This window comes from Microplitis mediator, chromosome 5 (assembly GCF_029852145.1).
Source record: "Microplitis mediator isolate UGA2020A chromosome 5, iyMicMedi2.1, whole genome shotgun sequence".
NCBI classification, from domain to species: Eukaryota; Metazoa; Arthropoda; class Insecta; order Hymenoptera; family Braconidae; genus Microplitis; species Microplitis mediator.
The window spans coordinates 16,917,190-16,935,308 of NC_079973.1; the positions used below are offsets into that span (position 1 = coordinate 16,917,190).

At 30.7% G+C, this 18,119-nt stretch overlaps 1 protein-coding gene across 2 annotated transcripts in view; it reads left to right on the plus strand.

The window, feature by feature from the left end:
• The window catches only part of LOC130667607 (hemocytin-like), a 67,823-nt gene that overhangs the window by 40,696 nt on the left and 9,008 nt on the right, over window positions 1-18,119 (plus strand). For both annotated transcript variants that reach the window (XM_057469284.1, XM_057469285.1), the window contains exons 5-14: window positions 10,236-10,363; window positions 10,450-10,545; window positions 10,626-10,822; window positions 10,985-11,666; window positions 11,748-12,035; window positions 12,124-12,557; window positions 12,640-12,907; window positions 13,018-16,977; window positions 17,076-17,579; window positions 17,905-18,070. In XM_057469284.1, the coding sequence (XP_057325267.1) occupies window positions 10,236-10,363; window positions 10,450-10,545; window positions 10,626-10,822; window positions 10,985-11,666; window positions 11,748-12,035; window positions 12,124-12,557; window positions 12,640-12,907; window positions 13,018-16,977; window positions 17,076-17,579; window positions 17,905-18,070 (6,723 nt within the window). The remainder of the gene's footprint in view (window positions 1-10,235; window positions 10,364-10,449; window positions 10,546-10,625; window positions 10,823-10,984; window positions 11,667-11,747; window positions 12,036-12,123; window positions 12,558-12,639; window positions 12,908-13,017; window positions 16,978-17,075; window positions 17,580-17,904; window positions 18,071-18,119) is intronic.

Here is an 18,119-nt window from a genome sequence, read left to right on the forward strand (position 1 = left end):
ACTTTTAAATTGCTGCCGAAACCTTTGAATATTTTTTAAGTATTGGGGATTTCAGTTTGATTGATAGTTGACAGAATAAAAATTTAATAACATTGATATTAAAAAATTGCCATATTATTTAATATATATATATATATATTTATAGGTTTCATATCAATGAAGTCTGATCAGATTTAAACATACATAGACATATATAACTACATATAGGTTTATATCAGTCTTGTCTGATCAGATCTAATCATGTATAGACTTATATATAATCATATATGGGGTTACAACAGCCAGGTATGATTATATCTAATTATATATAGACTCATATATGATCAGATCTGATTATATATGGGGTCATAACAGCCAGGTATGATCAGATCTAACTATATATAGACTTATATATAAATAGATCTGATCATATATAGACTTATGTATGATTATATATGGGGTTATAACAGCCAGGTATGATCATATCTAATTGTACATAGACTCATATATAATCAGATCTGATCAGATCTAATTATATATAGACTTATATATAATCAGATCTGATCATATATAGACTTATATATGGGCTCATAACAGCCAGGTATGATCAGATCTAATTATGTATGGGGTCATATATACTTATATATAATTATATATGACCCCGTATATAATCATGCATGTTTATATGTAACTTCATATATGATTATATATAATCATCTATGATCATATATATGAACATATATAATCATTGAGACAAATCGCTTTTCGTCTTCGCGATTTTTACCAGCAGCCACCAGAATTCGCGGGTTGAACCCTGGCTTAGGCTGGCCTCTAACAAATTTTATTTTATACTGGACAGAGCAGTGGGCTGGGGTTCTTGCAAAGCAAAGACCCGCACTTATTCAAACTCGGCAACGTATGAGAAAACTTATCAACTTACCTCACGGCTTATAAAATTATAGAATATTCTTATTGGTGGTCAAATTATTATTTGTAACTTAATTAATACTTATTTTATCAGACTATTTAATAATATTACCAGTAAAATAGGAAATAAGTAGGATGAACAGTGAAAGATGGAATAAAAGGAATTAATCAGAATACTTTGCAAGTTTATTGCCAATTATAATAATCAAAATTACTTACAAGAAAATGCAAGCGCTGGATATAATGTAGACAGATTCGTGGCACAGTATAAATTTTATATCGCGAGTATATCGCCGGTAACGTACAGTAATATTTATTTGAACTAACTTTGTTTATAATAATCAGTAAACTTGGACAGTAAAGTATATCGCAAGAGAATTGCTAGTAATACAACTATAACGCAAGTTAATTTCCCGATTTACAAAGTAGTTGACCGTATTAACAAAGTCACAAATAAATTGCTAGTATGTGACAGTAAAACTAAATTATACGTCTTATCACTAATTGATCCAGGATCGAAGTGAAGTTCAATCACCGTAGGGTCTTAGGGCTGAGTTTTTGGGCTCGCTCCCCACTTCCCCTCACGGTCATGCGTTGAGGTGATAACTAGTCATGTGACCATGGCATTATGACTAGCTTTAGGTGGTTTCAGACGGCAACGAGACGGGGAAAAATGGGAACCGCAAGGCTGAGGGAGAAGATGACAATTCACATTGTCTCATCATACACTTATCTAAAAAATTAAAGGAACAAGAAAATTTTATAAATTTTTCAGTGATTTTTGGAAGGCTGTATTTTTGTGAAAAATGATCGTATCGAAAAAATTAAAAAAGCAAATTGAAGCTTGAAATCTCTAGTTTAAAGATCTTTCAGCAAAATATTTTTTTGGGCCACGGTTTTTGCGGAATCATAAGAAAAAGGTCGAGACAAAATTTTTCTAAATTATTTGGTTTCGTTCAGTAGGTCTACGGGGCCGGGAAAAATTTTTTCAAAAAAACGGATTCATGGCTTGTTTAGGAAATTTATTCAGCTACAATTTGCTGTTTTTTGTTTCTCTGTACGATAATTTGCTGCTGAGATATCAGCCTTCAAATGAAAAAGGATCCTTTTGTCTTTGATTATGGATATCTCAGCAAGAAATGGTCACACAGTAATTTAAAGGGCAGTTTAATAAACTTGAATAAATCCCCTACAAGCTCCATTTTCGATTTTTTCAAAAAAAAATTTTTTTTCATCTTTGATATCCATTTGGAAAACCTTTCAAAAATGGCCATTTTCTGGTTTTTTAGTCAACTCATTGCTACTCTGCAAATATTGATAAAAAAAATAATGTTGCCAGGTAATTTTACAGCTTAATGTACCCTCAAAAACCCTGGAAATTTTCAGATTGATCCATTGAACCGTTTGTCCGGTCCGATTGCTCAAAGTTTTACAAAACAATTAAAGGAACAAGTTTTGTTCCTTAATTTGCGTAATCGTTATCAAAATGAAAAAATCAATTTTTTTCGGATTTTCTATCATTTTTGCGTTAGTTATTCAGTAAATGTAAGGTAAAGAAAAAAAAAAATTTTTTTTCCGAAAAACGAAAAAAAAAATAACCCTCCGAATAAAACGTAAAAAAATAAAAATGTGAAAAAATTCTTGTTTCGTCTCGTTTTTTGGAAAATTTTTTTTTTTTCCTCTTTACCTTACATTTACTGAATAACTAACGCAAAAATGAAAGAAAATCCAAAAAAAATTCATTATTTCATTTTGGTAAGGATCACACAAATTAAGGAACAAAACTTGTTCCTTTAATTGCCCGGGAAAAAATGTTTTTATAAAATTTTACAAAATTTTATACTGAAAGTAGCCTGGTAAAATTTTATCAAATTTTACAAAATTTTATAAAATTTTATAAAGTATTATAAAATGATTTTTTTTTCCGGGACGGGTCACCCATCCAATTAATGGCCAACCTCGATGCTGCTTAACTTTTGTTATTGAAGAATCGTAGTCTGCTCCGCTCGTCTAGTGGTCACTTGTAGCTTAGATATATTCGTGGCTCTATTTATGATTACTCATGAATTCTTATCAGCCATATTTTATAGTATTAATTTATAATTATATATAAAAAAAAGATTTGAATAATTCAACTATCGACTGTTTAATGGACATAAAATTTTAAAATTAATTAAATTTATTGATTTTTCATGATTTTTATTTTTGAATTAATGGCGAAACCTTTGAACTTTTTCTTGAGTAACGACGATTTAATTTGAATTGCTAGTTGACAAAATAAAAGTTTAAAAACATTAAATTCAAAATTATCACATTATGTAATATATATATAAATATGTAAGAGAAAGGGGTGGCGGGGGTAGGCAAAACGAGGTACTTCTAAAATATTATAAAGAAAATTTTTTTTTTTAAATCTATTAGAACCATCCCAAAATTACTTTTGTAAATATAATTGAGCATTATTTTGAATTTTTTTCGTTAAACTTTTTCAAGAATCGAGTGCCGGTCGAAAAATGTTAAAGACTTTTGTATTATGATAAAAACTATTAAAAACTTTTTTATCTTCCTTTTCATCCAATAATTGTGTAATATATAATTTTTCTTAATGTAAATAACTTACAAAAAATTTTAATAAAATAAAACTTATTCAATATTCAGAATTTCTTTTTTTTTCTACATTTTTCTGGGGGTACCCTGCATATATTTAGGTAGTCAATTATATTTTTTATAATATAATTTTCATATTTGTTTATCACCATATTTTGCCCGCAAAAATGAAATTTTTTTTTTATGGCCATTGAAAATTTTATCTATTTACTTCGAATTTCTAACAATTTTTATAATAATTTGTAATAAACTTTATAAAATTGTGTGAAATTTTATCAAATTTTACAAAATGCTACCCTACACTAGATGCAATAGTGGCATCAAGTTCTCTAAAGTTTTATGAAATATTATAAAATTTTATAAAATTTCGTACAATTATATAAAATTTTATCTAATTATTACTCCCCTTTTGAGATCTTACTTTATAAAATTGTATAAATTTGTATAAAATTTTATAAGATCGCATATAATTTTATGAAATCGTATACAACTTTAAAAAATTATTATATAAAATTTCATCTAAATATTACTTCTCTTCTAAGGACTTACTTCATAAAATTATATAAAATTGTATAAGATTGTATAAAATTTTATATAATTTTATGAAATCGGATAAAACTTTATAAAATTTCATACAATTGTATCAAATTTCATTTAATTATTACTTCCCTCACTCAGATCTTACTTTATAAAATTTTATAAGATTGTATAAAAATTTATATGATTTTATGAAATCGTATAAAAGTTTATACAATTTCATAAAATCTTATAAAATTTCGTGCAATTATATAAAATTTTATCTAATTATGACTTCCTTTTTAAGACCTTACCATATAAAATTTTATAAAATTCTATGAAATTTGATAAAATTATATAAAATTATACGAAATTCTATGAAATTCCGCTGTACAGTCTTATAATATTGTGTAAAACTTTATAAAATTTTGTTATATTTTATACAATTTTATAAAATGTCATACAATTTTATAAAATTACATTTATTTATTACGTTCCTTACTCAGATCTTACTTTATAAAATTGTATGAATTTTTATAAAATTTTGCTGTAAAATCTTATAAAATCTTACAAAATTTTATAAAATTGTGTAAAAGTTTAAATTATTTTATAAAATTTTATAAAAACATTTTTTCCCGGGTGTTTTGTAAAACTTTGAGCAATCGGTCCGGACAAACGGTTCAATCCCTTGTAGGAAAAAAAATATTGACAACGGGGCCAGTCTTGGCACAATACTGGGCTACCGGGGCTCGGCCTCCCAAGGTTGGTCCGAGATCCGACCAACGTTCAAGTGACGAGTCTTGGTTTGCCAGTCTTGGGCCAAGATTCAACCAATACTCAAGTGACAAGCCTTGGTTTGCCAGTCTTGGGACAAGGTTCAGCCAATACTCAAGTGACAAGCCTTGGTTTGCCAGTCTTGGGACAAGGTTTAGCCAATGCTCAAGTGACAAGACTTGGTTTGCCAGTCTTTGGACAAGGTTCAGCCAATACTCAAGTGACAAGCATTCGTTTGCCAGTCTTGGGACAAGGTTCAGCCATTATACAAGTGACAAGCCTTGGTTTACCAGTCTAAATAACAAATGGTACCTAAAAACCCCTGGCTTCTGTAAATAGCGTAACAGCCTAGTGGATAAGACGCTTGTCTAGCAGTCATGAAGGACTAGGTTCGAGACCCAGCAAATGCAAAAAAAAATTAGTTTCATCGATCCACCTGATTTCTCTGTGTACAAATTTATTTCCATATGTTACCATCACGCACATGTCTACTAATATATATTTTTTTTTTAATTTATTTTTAATAAGCATAGGTGCTTATTTAGCAACAGTCTTGGCACAATACTGGCTCTCGATATTGGGCCAATACAAAGATGCAGTCTTGGCACAACACTGTCACTCAAGCTTGGCTGGGTGTTATCATTTCGATGCTTAGACAGACTTGGGCCAAGCTTGGATTTCAAGCTTTCCCCAGAGTTAATAAGTCTTGCGCCAAGCCTCGGCTAAGCTTGGGCCTATTGTTTCTTCCTATAAGGGATGGATCAATCTGAAAATTTCCAGGGTTTTTGAGAGTACATTAAGCTGTAAAATAACCTGGCAACATTATTTTTTTTATCAATATTTGCAGAGTAGCGATGAGTTGACTAAAAAACCAGAAAATGGCCATTTTTTAAAGGTTTTTCAAATGGATATCAAGGATAAAAAAAAAATTTTTTTTGAAAAAATCGAAAATGGAGCTTGTAGGGAATTTATTCAAGTTCATTAAACTGCCCTTTAAATTACTGTGTGACCATTTCTTGCTGAGATATCCATAATCAAAGACAAAAGGATCCTTTTTCATTTGGAGGCTGATATCTCAGCAGCAAATTGTCGTACAGAGAAAAAAAAAAATCAAATTGTAGCTGAATAAATTTCCTAAACAAGCCATGAATTTGTTTTTTCGAAAAAATTTTTCCCGGCCCCGTAGACCTAAAAAACGAAACCAGAAAATATAGAAAAATTTTGTCTCGACCTTTTTCTTATGATTCCGCAAAAACCGTGGCTCAAAAAAATATTTCGCTGAAAGATCTTCAAACTAGAGATTTCAAGCTTCAATTTGCTTTTTTATTTTTTTCGATACGATCATTTTTCACAAAAATACAGCCTTCCAAAAATCACTGAAAAATTTATAAAATTTTCTTGTTCCTTTAATTTTTTGGATAAGTGTATATGATTAGACAAAATCTTTTTTCATCGGGAAGAACATTTACTGTTTTATATTTCTAAAATATATATAACACTATACATTTAATGCCCAATATCTGATGTTTGTGTACAAAAAAAAAATAATAAAAAATTTTTCTCTGTAAACATGTTTTCAAACTTAAATTACCAAATCTATTCTAGCTAAGAATAAGATATATTTTTAACCTTATAGTAAGCTGAATTGTCACTGTTTATGCAAGCTAAAACTGCAAGCTTTATGTTAGCGATCCAAAGCGTTACCAACTAACCTTGTGTTAACCATAGTTTGTTAGCTAATTTTAGGCTAAAACTGATAAAATTAGCTTAATACAAGCTAATTCCATTGATTACTTTCTACCTGGGTAGCATTTTTCAGGATTATATAAAACAATTTAACAACTTTTTTTATAAAACTGTATTGATTGAATTTAAAACTATCACGAAAATAAAAGGACACATCAATCAAAAATTATATATATATTAGGTTGATTGAAAAAAAAAAATTTTTGTATGGTATCCAAAAATTGAAAGTAAACCTGAAAATAAAAATTTTGGTACCAATCCAAGCTCTTAATAATAATATTACGATTTGCTTCAATTCATTTTTCTATATTATTTTTAATAACACGGGAAACCCGGGTCGAAAAATTTGATCTGATTTTAGTCTAATTGGACTATTTGATCTATGTTTTTGATCTTTTACAAAAATTTTAAGCTGTTTTCGACCTGTTATGTTAAAAAACAATTGCGTTACGGGCAGACAAAACTAAATTAATTCTTGGACTTCAAAAAATTATATTTCTGAAAATTTACAAGGACAAAACTAGATAAAATCATGGACTTATAAAATTTTTATTTATGGGCAATATTTATAAAAAATATATTAAGTTACTGAATTGATTACACCGGCACACAAAAAAAAATAAGTTCTCTGTACTTTTGACGGGACCAATTTATTCCCATGTATTTTGACTCGCTGAAGCCGAATCCGAGGTCCGTTTAACCCGTACACCCTCAGATTTTTAGAAAACTTTAAAAAACCTGAAAAATACACAAAAATCGACCGTTTTTTAAATTTATAAATTTTTTTAACCCTAACTAAGCATGATTTTTATGTATTTCGGTCCTCCACATACTAACCTGAAGTTTATTTAAAACATTAGCCATTTAAAGTCTGAGTAAATTCCAAAAAACCCAAAAAATTGCAAAAAAGCAAAAAAATTCTTAGTATTGTGATGAAAAAAATTTTATAGGGCTAAATAAATAATTATTTTCATATATGTTTATCTGTCACATATAATTCTCGAACATCCATGGCTCAGACATCTCTACAATTTTAAATAAATGACAAAAATTCCCAAAAAATCGAAAAAAAATAAAATTTGGTATAACAAAAATCAATTTTTTATCATTCATGCAATATAAGTGCTATCTTGGCGCACGCTCTTTTGTTCGCCAAATAGCTGTTTGCCCATTCAACTGTTTCCACGACATTTGTGTGCGTTAAACGATTATCTGCGTGCGACCAGTAAATTTGAGTGCGACAAGTAAACTTGTCGCACTCAAATTTACTTCTTGTCGCATGCAGATTATCGTTTAACCCACAAAAATGTCGTGGCAACAGTTGAATCAGCAAAAAGCTACTTGGAGAATAAAACAGCGAGCACTAAGATAGTACTTATATTGCATTAATGATAAAAAAAACTGTGTTCAATTCGTGCGGTGTTGTCGATTACCCACTCGAGCGAATGAGCGCACTCACTTCGTTCGTGCGCTCAATTTCGCTCTCGTGGGCAATCGACAACTTACCGCACTAGTTGTACAATATACTATTTAAATCGAAATAAATAAAAGAAATCATATTGTTCGATCTGTGATATATATATATAAAATATTTTGGCCTAAAACATAAAAAAATTTTAATATGCTTCAAAAAATCTTTATAGAAACGTTATTTTAATATTAATTGGTTCTCCGCTTATATCTAACCCTTTTGTCCTCAAATATCCTACATAAAGGGTTTCTCTTTCGTTTCCTCATTTCTTCAGGTAGATCTCTCTGTAGTGTCCAACAGTGATCTGCCATCATATTGACATCCCACTTACCTTGATAACGTTTTTCCATTACACTGATGTCCTGATGGAATCTTTCACCTTGCTCTTCACTATAGTCACCAAGGATGTCAATAAAAATAATGCTTAGTTAGAGTTAAGAAAATTTCTAAATTTAAAAAACGGTCGATTTTTGTGATTTTTTGAGGTTTTTTAAAGTTTTCTAAAAATCTGAGGGTGTACGGGTTAAACGGACCTCGGATTCGGCTTCAGCGGGTCAAAATACATGGGAATAAATCGGTCCCGTCAAAAGTACAGAGAACTTATTTTTTTTTGTGTGCCGGTGTTATGTTTTATTTACTATTCATTTAATATCTTTTGTTTAAAAATATCGGCAGTTAATGGAAATTTGATAGCTTAATTTTTAGTTTTCTTGACTGAATATTTATAACATTGAATAGAAGTAATAAAACAACTCTTAAAATATCAAGAAATTTTTCTTATTTACTGGATAAAATCGAAAATATCTTGGCATTAGAAACCATCAAAATTCTTGTGCCACAGAGAAAAATGTTGGCTCTAAACCTACCAATTTTTACAATGCTATCGACCAAACTTGAAACAGGAAGTAAAGCATTCAAAAAATTACTATGCTCTTATAAAAAATTGTTATGCTGCATCAAAATTATTATAATGCATGAATGTATGAATGTATGAAAGTTATTGATATTAAAGCTTATCGATAAGTTTCTCTCGCGTAATTGTGATACAGCATAATCATTTTTTATGAGAGCACAAAAATTTTTTGGATGCTTCACTTCAGATTTCAAGTTTGGTCGACAGCATCGTAAAAATTGGTATAGGTTTCGAGCCAACATTTTTCTTCGTGTGACATATTATTACGGAATCGCATTAGCATGTTTCAAATACCCAGAAAATTAAAATAAACTTATAAATTATTGTTATTATTGTTTATATTTATAAAAAGTCCTGTTTTTGTCCATAAAAACAATTGAACACAGATAAAAAATTATAGTACATAAAGTCTGTTTTTGTCCTTAAAACTAATTGAACACAGATCAATAATTATAATAAAAAGGTCTGTTTTTAGTCTACACCCGATTTAAAACAGACTAAATATCATCCGAAAATACGTCTGATATTGGCCTGGAATATGACTAGTACAAACAAAAACAGATTAAATTCCTATGTAAAATAATTAATATTTATAGTTAAGATTTAATAATATTTGAAATGAAAAAAATTAGAAATTATTTATGATACTGAAGTTAGCTGACGTCTAGTAATTTTTCGAGTTTTTTTTTAAACGATAAATTATAAATAAAAAAATTATTTAAAAAACTATGCCTACAGTTTTTTAAATTTTCTACAAGCGCATATTTTTAGTTTTTATTTTTTTGTAATTGATTTAAAAAAAAAAAATCCAAAAATTGTTAATTGTCTGTTAACTTAAGGATCATAATTATTTCTTTTAACAATATGTGAATCGTTTCTTTGAGAAACCCCATAAGTCATGTTTTGGACTTTGCTTACAGCACTTAGAAATTTTTATGAAAATGGGACTTAGAAAAAAATTTTTGGTGTAAACTTGGTGTATACTCAGTGTATATACGCCGCGTATACACCGTGTATATTTGGAGTATACTTAGTAGCTAGCGATCAGCTAGAGTTGGAAAATAAAAAAAAAATAAATATTACGAACTTTGAGAAATTAATAATAATAATTATTAATACACGTCAGTTTGGAGATGTTGAGGCGAGGTTCAACACTTTTTTTCAGTTTTTTTCAGTTCTTAAGATAATCGTCTTAATAATATGCTATATTATATTGTCTTTATGCTAAATGTCAAAGAATAAAAAACGCCAAATACAGAAAAATTAAAATAAATATATTTTTTTAAATTATTCCTATTTCAGAACGTGTACTGTGGCTTGTTCAAATGAATTTGTCTTTCCTGACGGAACAACGATTGCACGCTTATTTTGTCAAAATGGAGCTTGGGTTCCATCTAATCCTGAATGGGTTTCACTTCCCAATTGCAAACGTACAATTTTTCTTTAATAAACTTAAAAAAAATTTTTTTTTTTTTGTTACTTGATGCTTACTTTACATTACTTTTTAAAATTTCAGCATCATGCATACCCCCTTGTCAAAACAAAGGGATTTGTGTCAATAACAATGTCTGTCAATGCCCTTTAAAATATCGTGGGGCTCAATGTCAATACCGTAAATTACTAATTTATTTTTATGTGAGACAATTAAAATAATATTATTCTAATTAAACAAAAAAACACCCTTTAATATAGCTGTAAGTGTTTGTGATTCAACAAAATTGGCTTTCAATGGCAATCTAAAATGTAAAGGCAATGCGGATATGATGTCTTGTACAATAAGTTGTCCAGATTCAAGTAAATTTACATTTCAACCAGCTAAAGAGTATATTTGCTATTACGATAAGGGTATTTTTGAACCTCAGCACATACCCGAATGCAATACATTCTATGTATGTACAACTTCTTATTCAACACACACTACATATGTAACGAGCAGTATATTAATTCTTTAATTCAAAATTCTCCCATTCAAATGACAAATTTTTAGATTTAGCAATATCAAAGTGAACACTCGGTAATATATTATTTTAAAATTATGTTATTTATTTTAGGATGAAGGTACTAATCAGCATGAAGGTCCTTCAAACTACATGTCTCATGGTCAGTACCCAAGTAAGTCAGTATACCCATCTAGTAGAGGATATGGAAGTGAATCTGAAAAGAAATCATTGGAAAATAATTTGGAAACTAAACAAATAAATCCTCAACCAAAAACTTGTTTTACTTGGGGTGGAATCCACTATAAGACATTTGATGGTGCAATATACAGTTTTGAAAGTAACTGTGCCCATACATTAGTTCAAGATATTAAATTAGAAACATTCACAATAACAACTCAAAACAGCCTTGGTTGTAAAAACGAAGGAGTTTGTCATAGAGTTATTAAAATTTTCTTATCAGACAACGAATATATATTGACGTTAAATGATAAAAAATCTCCGACACTAAAATCAATAAATAAAACTTTGCCAATACCAGTTCGACTTCCGGGAATAGAAGTAGAAATGTCATCACACTTTGTTTTGGTATTTTTAAATTCAGTGGGAGCAAATTTAAAATGGGATGGAAATCTTTTTGTACAAATTCAATTATCTGAATTGCTTTGGGATAAAACAGCTGGTCTATGTGGTCGTATGAATGGAGATATAAATGATGATAAAACAACCAGAGACAATAAACGCCCACAAAATATTGCTGTTTTTGCTGCTGCTTGGAAAATTTTAAGTCTTGGGGGTAAACAATTTGTATAAATTCATATAGTTTGTTATTACATTAACAAACATATTTTTTAAATAATTTATTTAAATCTTTTAGAGACTTGCGATGAAAATATTAATGCTCAACATGCCTGTGAAAATGCAAAAAATTTAACTCAAAATGCAACAGATTTTTGCTTAAACTTATTTTCTGATGATAAATTTAAAATGTGTTCTGAAGTTATTGATTTGACTGTTCTTCAACAAAATTGTCAGTGGGATTATTGCGCTTGTAAATTAACTGATAGAAAAAAATGTTCGTGTAACACTAAAGGTATATACATTCGACAATGTTACCATGATCGTATGATAAGATCTCTTGATTGGCGTACCAATGATACATGCCGTAAGCAATTTGTCGAATTTTTCTTCTATAAATAATTATAGCTCGCTTTAATTATATCTATATTACAACTATTGATTATTTTTTTCAGCAATGGAATGTCCAGATGGAAAAATATATAAAGCATGTGGACCGAAATCACAAGCAACATGTACTGCAGACTTTATTGTAAAATCTTTAGATGATGCTAACTGTGAAGAAGGATGTTTTTGTCCAGAAAATACAGTTCTTCATGATGAAAAATGTACAACCAAAGAGAAGTGTCCATGTACTTTGCGAGGAAAATTATTCCAACCTGGCGAATCAGTTTCTAAAGATTGTAATACATGTACATGTTCATCGGGTAAATGGATATGTACGGAAGTAATTTGTAGTGCAAGATGTGCTGTAATTGGTGATCCTCATTACACTACTTTTGATGGGAAGAATTATGATTTTATGGGGAAATGTAATTATTATCTTGTCAAAGGAGATGATTACAGTATTGAGACTCAAAACGTTCAGTGTTCCGGCGCGATAACTGAAGTATATAACTTAATTTTTTAAAAGAGTGAAGTAAATAGCAGTAATAATTTATTAATTTTATTATTCTTTTACATAAATCTAGAGTGTTGGTTTTTCAAATTCAGCTTATGGAACACCATCTTGCACAAAATCGGTTACAATCCGTATCGGAACTATTGTTATTAAACTTAAGCAAAATCTTCAAGTTTTAATTAACGGTGAAGATATAACAACATTGCCTATACAAGCAGCAGGAGCTAAGATACGTTTTGCGAGTAATTTATTCGTCGTTGTTGATGTAGAAAACGGTTTACAAGTCTGGTGGGATGGAGTGTCAAGTGTCTTTGTTAAAGCTCCACCTGAATTTCGTGGTAATTATTTATTTATTATTTTTTAATAATAATCATTCTTTAAAAATTTGAATGCTTATTACACTTTCTTATTATAATCATTAATAATTTAATTTTTTATTTAATAACAGGAAAAACTAAAGGTTTATGTGGAACATTTAATGCTAATCAAAAAGACGATTTCTTAACGCCTGCTGGTGATATTGAACAGTCAGATGCAGCTTTTGCAAATAAATGGAAAACAGATGAAGTATGTTCAAATGTAGCAATGAAAGAACCCCAGCATCCTTGTAATACAAATCCTGAGAGGCTTCATGATGCAGAAAAATACTGTTCTGAATTACAAGGTGATATTTTTTTTAGTTGTAATTGGTATGTAGATTCAGAACCCTTTTACGAGGATTGTAAGTATGATATGTGTGCTTGCGCTGGAGATATTAAACAATGCATGAGTCCAACGTTCGCCGCTTATGCAAGAGAATGTGCTATCGCGGGTGTTAAAATTCTTTGGCGTAACGAAATGGAAGGATTTCAAATACAGTGTCCGGAAGGTCAAGAGTATCAAATTTGTGGTAGTAGTTGCGCCAGATCATGTAAAGACATATCATTTAATCTAAATTGTCAGGAAGAGTGTGTAGAAGGATGCAATTGTCCGATAGGACAGACATTAAATACTCGAGGAGAGTGCATTCCAATCGGTGAATGCCCTTGTAAGTATAATGAACTAGAATACAATGCTGGATATCGTGAAATACGACCTGAAACATTAGGTGAAAAACTGTGTACATGCGCCAGTGGGACGTGGATATGTAATCCAGCAACTCAAGAAGAAATTCAAATATACCCACTTGCAGGAAGTTTTAAAACTGTATGTGATGCTAGTAAAAATTTTGAAACGACTGAGTGTGAACCTGTTCAGCCTCAAACTTGTCACAATATGCATGCACATATTGAGTACACTCCAGCTGTATGTCATCCTGGATGCGTGTGTAAAAAACGCTACGTTTTAGATACTATTAGCCAAACTTGCGTTGAAAAGAAAAAATGTCCATGCTATCATAGTGGCATAAGTTACAGAGAGGGATTTTCAATTCAACAAGATTGTAATACTTGTGAATGTTCTAATGGAAAATGGAACTGCACTGATCGAATTTGTTCACGAGTTTGTTCAGTGTGGGGTGATTCACATTACACTACATTTGATGAAAAAACTTATGATTTTCAAGGTACTTGTGATTACGTACTTGCTAAAGGTAGCTTAAATGACGATGAAACTTTTGAAATTTCAATACAAAATGTACCATGTGGAAATAATGAAGTTTCTTGCTCAAAATCTGTCACATTAACTGTTGGAAGCAGTAATAATCAAGAAAGTATAACATTAGCTCAGGGCAAAATGCTACCTGATAATTCATTCGAACGTATTACTATTAGAAAATCTGGATTGTTCATTTTTTTGGATGTCCCTGATTTAGGTTTGGTATTGCAATGGGATCAAGGTACTCGAGTATACGTTAAATTGAATCCTAATTGGAAAGGTTATACTTCGGGACTCTGTGGAGATTACAATGATAATGCGGAAGATGATTTTAAAACACCGTCTGGAGGTATTCCTGAAGTATCAGCTCGGCTTTTTGGAGATTCGTGGAAAAAAGACAACTATTGTCCTGAACCATTAGAAGTAATGGATACATGTGTCAAACATCCTGAACGAAAAATTTGGTCCGTTGAGAAATGCGGGGTTTTACAGAGTTCAGTATTCAAAATTTGTCATACAGAACTCGACCCTACTTCTTATATTCAGCGTTGTATTTTTGATACGTGTGCGTGTATCGAAGGAGATGATTGCCATTGTTTGTGTACAGCTTTGTCATCTTACGCACATGAATGTAATCGTCGAGGATTACCTGTAAAGTGGAGATGTCCAGGTCTCTGTGAAATACAGTGTGCCGATGAATTTAGATATTCTCCCTGTATGTCTACTTGTCCCCACGAAACTTGTGATAATTTGGCTACTTTTCACGACGGAAAACATCTTTGTACTCAAGATACTTGCGTTGAAGGATGTATTCCCAAGCCCTGTCCAGAAGATCATATTTACAAAAATAATTCATTTCTCGAATGTATCCCGAGAAGTATGTGTAAACCATTGTGCCTAGAAATACAAGGAAAACTTTATTATGAAGGTGATACAATTCGTGGTGATGAATGTCAAACTTGCTTTTGTAGCCATGGTAAAATTGTATGCAATGGTGCACCTTGCTCTGAATTAAAATCAGAGCCAATTATCATCCCTGGTACAGAGACAAAAATAGAATTATTTAATATATCTTCACCCACTACTACTACTACTACTACTACGACAACTACAAATAAAGTTACAACAATTACAACTCATATTACAACGACAGTATATTCAGGTTCTTGTGATAAAAATAATGAATATCACCCAGATCCCAGAAATTGTCAGTTATTTTATCACTGTGCTCCAGCAACCAGTGGTTTGGAGTGGTATGAAAGCACGTGTGGACCTGGTACTCTTTATAATCCAAAAAACAAAATATGTGACTGGCCAACTACTGTAATTGCTGTTCGTCCCGAATGTGGTAACATTACTGTTTCAGAAACAACTGGTCGTTGTAATGAAGGTGAACATTGGGACGTCTGTGCTATAAATTGTAACAGAGTATGCCAATATTATCGTCACGTTTTGGTACAGCAAAATTATTGTACTCTAAATAATAATTGTGTTCCGGGTTGCGTTAATGATAAAAATGTTTGTCCCTCTCACAAATATTGGCGAGATCTTTACACTTGTGTTGATATAAGTGACTGTCCTTGTAAAACGTACTCAGGTAATCAAATTAAACCGGGTGGCATTTTCAAAGAATCAGATTGTGAAGTCTGCCAATGTTTAAGTAATTACTATACATGTGATAAGTCAGCTTGTTTAACATCATTAACAAATTCAGTTAATGTAAATCTAACACGAACTAATCAAACACTTACTGAAAATTATCAAGTCATTCCTATTAATCAACAAATAATTATTACCACTAGTACAGTGTCACCAGCGAATCCGTGCATCAGTGAAAATTATATTAGTATTTTTGAAAATGATATAAATACTAAAGTAATATTTAATGCAAGTAGTACAACAGATCCTAATCATAAGCCCGAATATTCAAAATTATTTACTTCTGATACGATGACAAATAATTCATTAAAAAATTGGCAACCGAAATACATGGATTCTGAGCAATGGCTTGAAATAATACTACCACGACTTGAACCACTTTATGGAATTATTATGCAGGGATCAATAGACGAAAAAAAATATGTAACTAGTTACAAAGTTCTTTATTCACAAGATGAAAAAACGTTCTCTTATATAATGGACAGTACACACAAAAATCCTCAATTATTTCAAGGTAAAATTGATTCAACAGTACCAGTAAAACAATTTTTCCAAGAGCCGATTGAAGCTAAAATAATAAAAATAAATCCTCAAACTTGGCATCATGGAATTGCGATAAAAGTCGATTTACTCGGATGCAATGAACACTTTGATATTACAAATTTACGGACTAATACAAGTATTATTACAAATAATAGCTCGATAGTTCATGAGGTGATTGTAACTAAACCAATTTGTGATGACACTATGGGTTTAAATAATGGCCTTATGAAAGAACAACAAATAACAGCATCTTCTACTCTTGATAAAATATTTCCTAACGTACAATTGTCGTCATCTGGAATATGGCGCCCATTACTTGATAATCCTACACAATTTATTGAATTTGATTTTCTCCAAAGTGTCAATCTTACTGGAATTGAGACAAAAGGAGCTGACAATATTTGGACAACTGCTTACAAAATTTTCTACGGCAAAGATGATCAGTGCAAAAACGCTGTTGTTGATAGTAATGGTAATGAAAAACTTTTCTTAGGAAATTTTGATGATAAAACTACAAAAATAAATTACTTTCATAAACCTATCCATGCGAGATATTTAAGAATTCAGCCAATTAAGTGGCACGAACACGTAGGTCTTAAAGTAGAAATTCATGGCTGTTTTATTCCATATCGTAAGTAACAAAAATACTTCATTTTGACGTTTAAATAAATTCACATCCGCTCAATTACTTTTATTTACCAATGAACCATTATTCTTGTACCAAAATAGCTGAAATTGAAATTGAAGAATTACCACAATCAGAGCAGACAATCAAATCAAATTGTAATGTATGTCCTGGAATATTCCAAGATTTAACACTAAATGAATGCACCTGTAATAAATCATTATGGTGGACTGGGGAAACTTGCGCATTAAGACAAGATTGCCCTTGTGTAGTAAATGGTATGATCTATTCGGCAGGAACTAGCTATGAAACGAAAAATTGTCAGCAATGTCAGTGTGCAATTAATGGAGTTTCTGAATGTAAACCAAAAGTTTGTAATCCTTGCAATAAACCAGATCTCCAATCAGTCGTAACAGAACTATGTGGATGCATTTGCAAGCCTTGTCCACCTGGAATGAGACTTTGTCCTACTAGTAATATATGTATAAAAGAAGCTGATTGGTGTAATGGCGTTAAAGATTGTCCTGATGATGAATCAAATTGTAAAACATCTCTAAGCTTCAGTAATTCTTATGCACAATCTCACATTATCACTAAGACAACAACTTGTAAATACACAATTTAAATTAATACTTTATAATATGTACCTGAAGATCGGAACGTTTTTCGCGCAACGAAAATAAAAAAAAATTATGTAAATTGACTGCTAAGGGGTAGTTGGGGGGAGGGAGGGGGCTGCAATTTTTGGCTGACATACTATAGTGCCTATGCGAAACATTTCAAAAATCTAGATTCAGTAGATTTTTTACTTTTCATTTTCTTTTTTTATTTTCGTTCCGCGAAAAACGTTCCGATCTTTAAGTACATTTTATAATTGAATCATTGAATGCATATTCTACTTAACTCGGATAATATTTTATTTTATTAATTTAGTTACTGTTGTACGTTGTGAATTACCAACATGTCCTCCGGGTTATAAACTTATTCCGATGCAAAAATCATCCCCCCAAAATATGTCTGATTCATCGAAAGTTGATGACGAAAACGTTCAAATAGACACAAGAAGTAATTTCCCGCCTCCAAAGTCACCAACCAAAAAGTAAAAGTTACTCTTTTTAATTTATTAAAATTTATTTTAAAAAATTTAT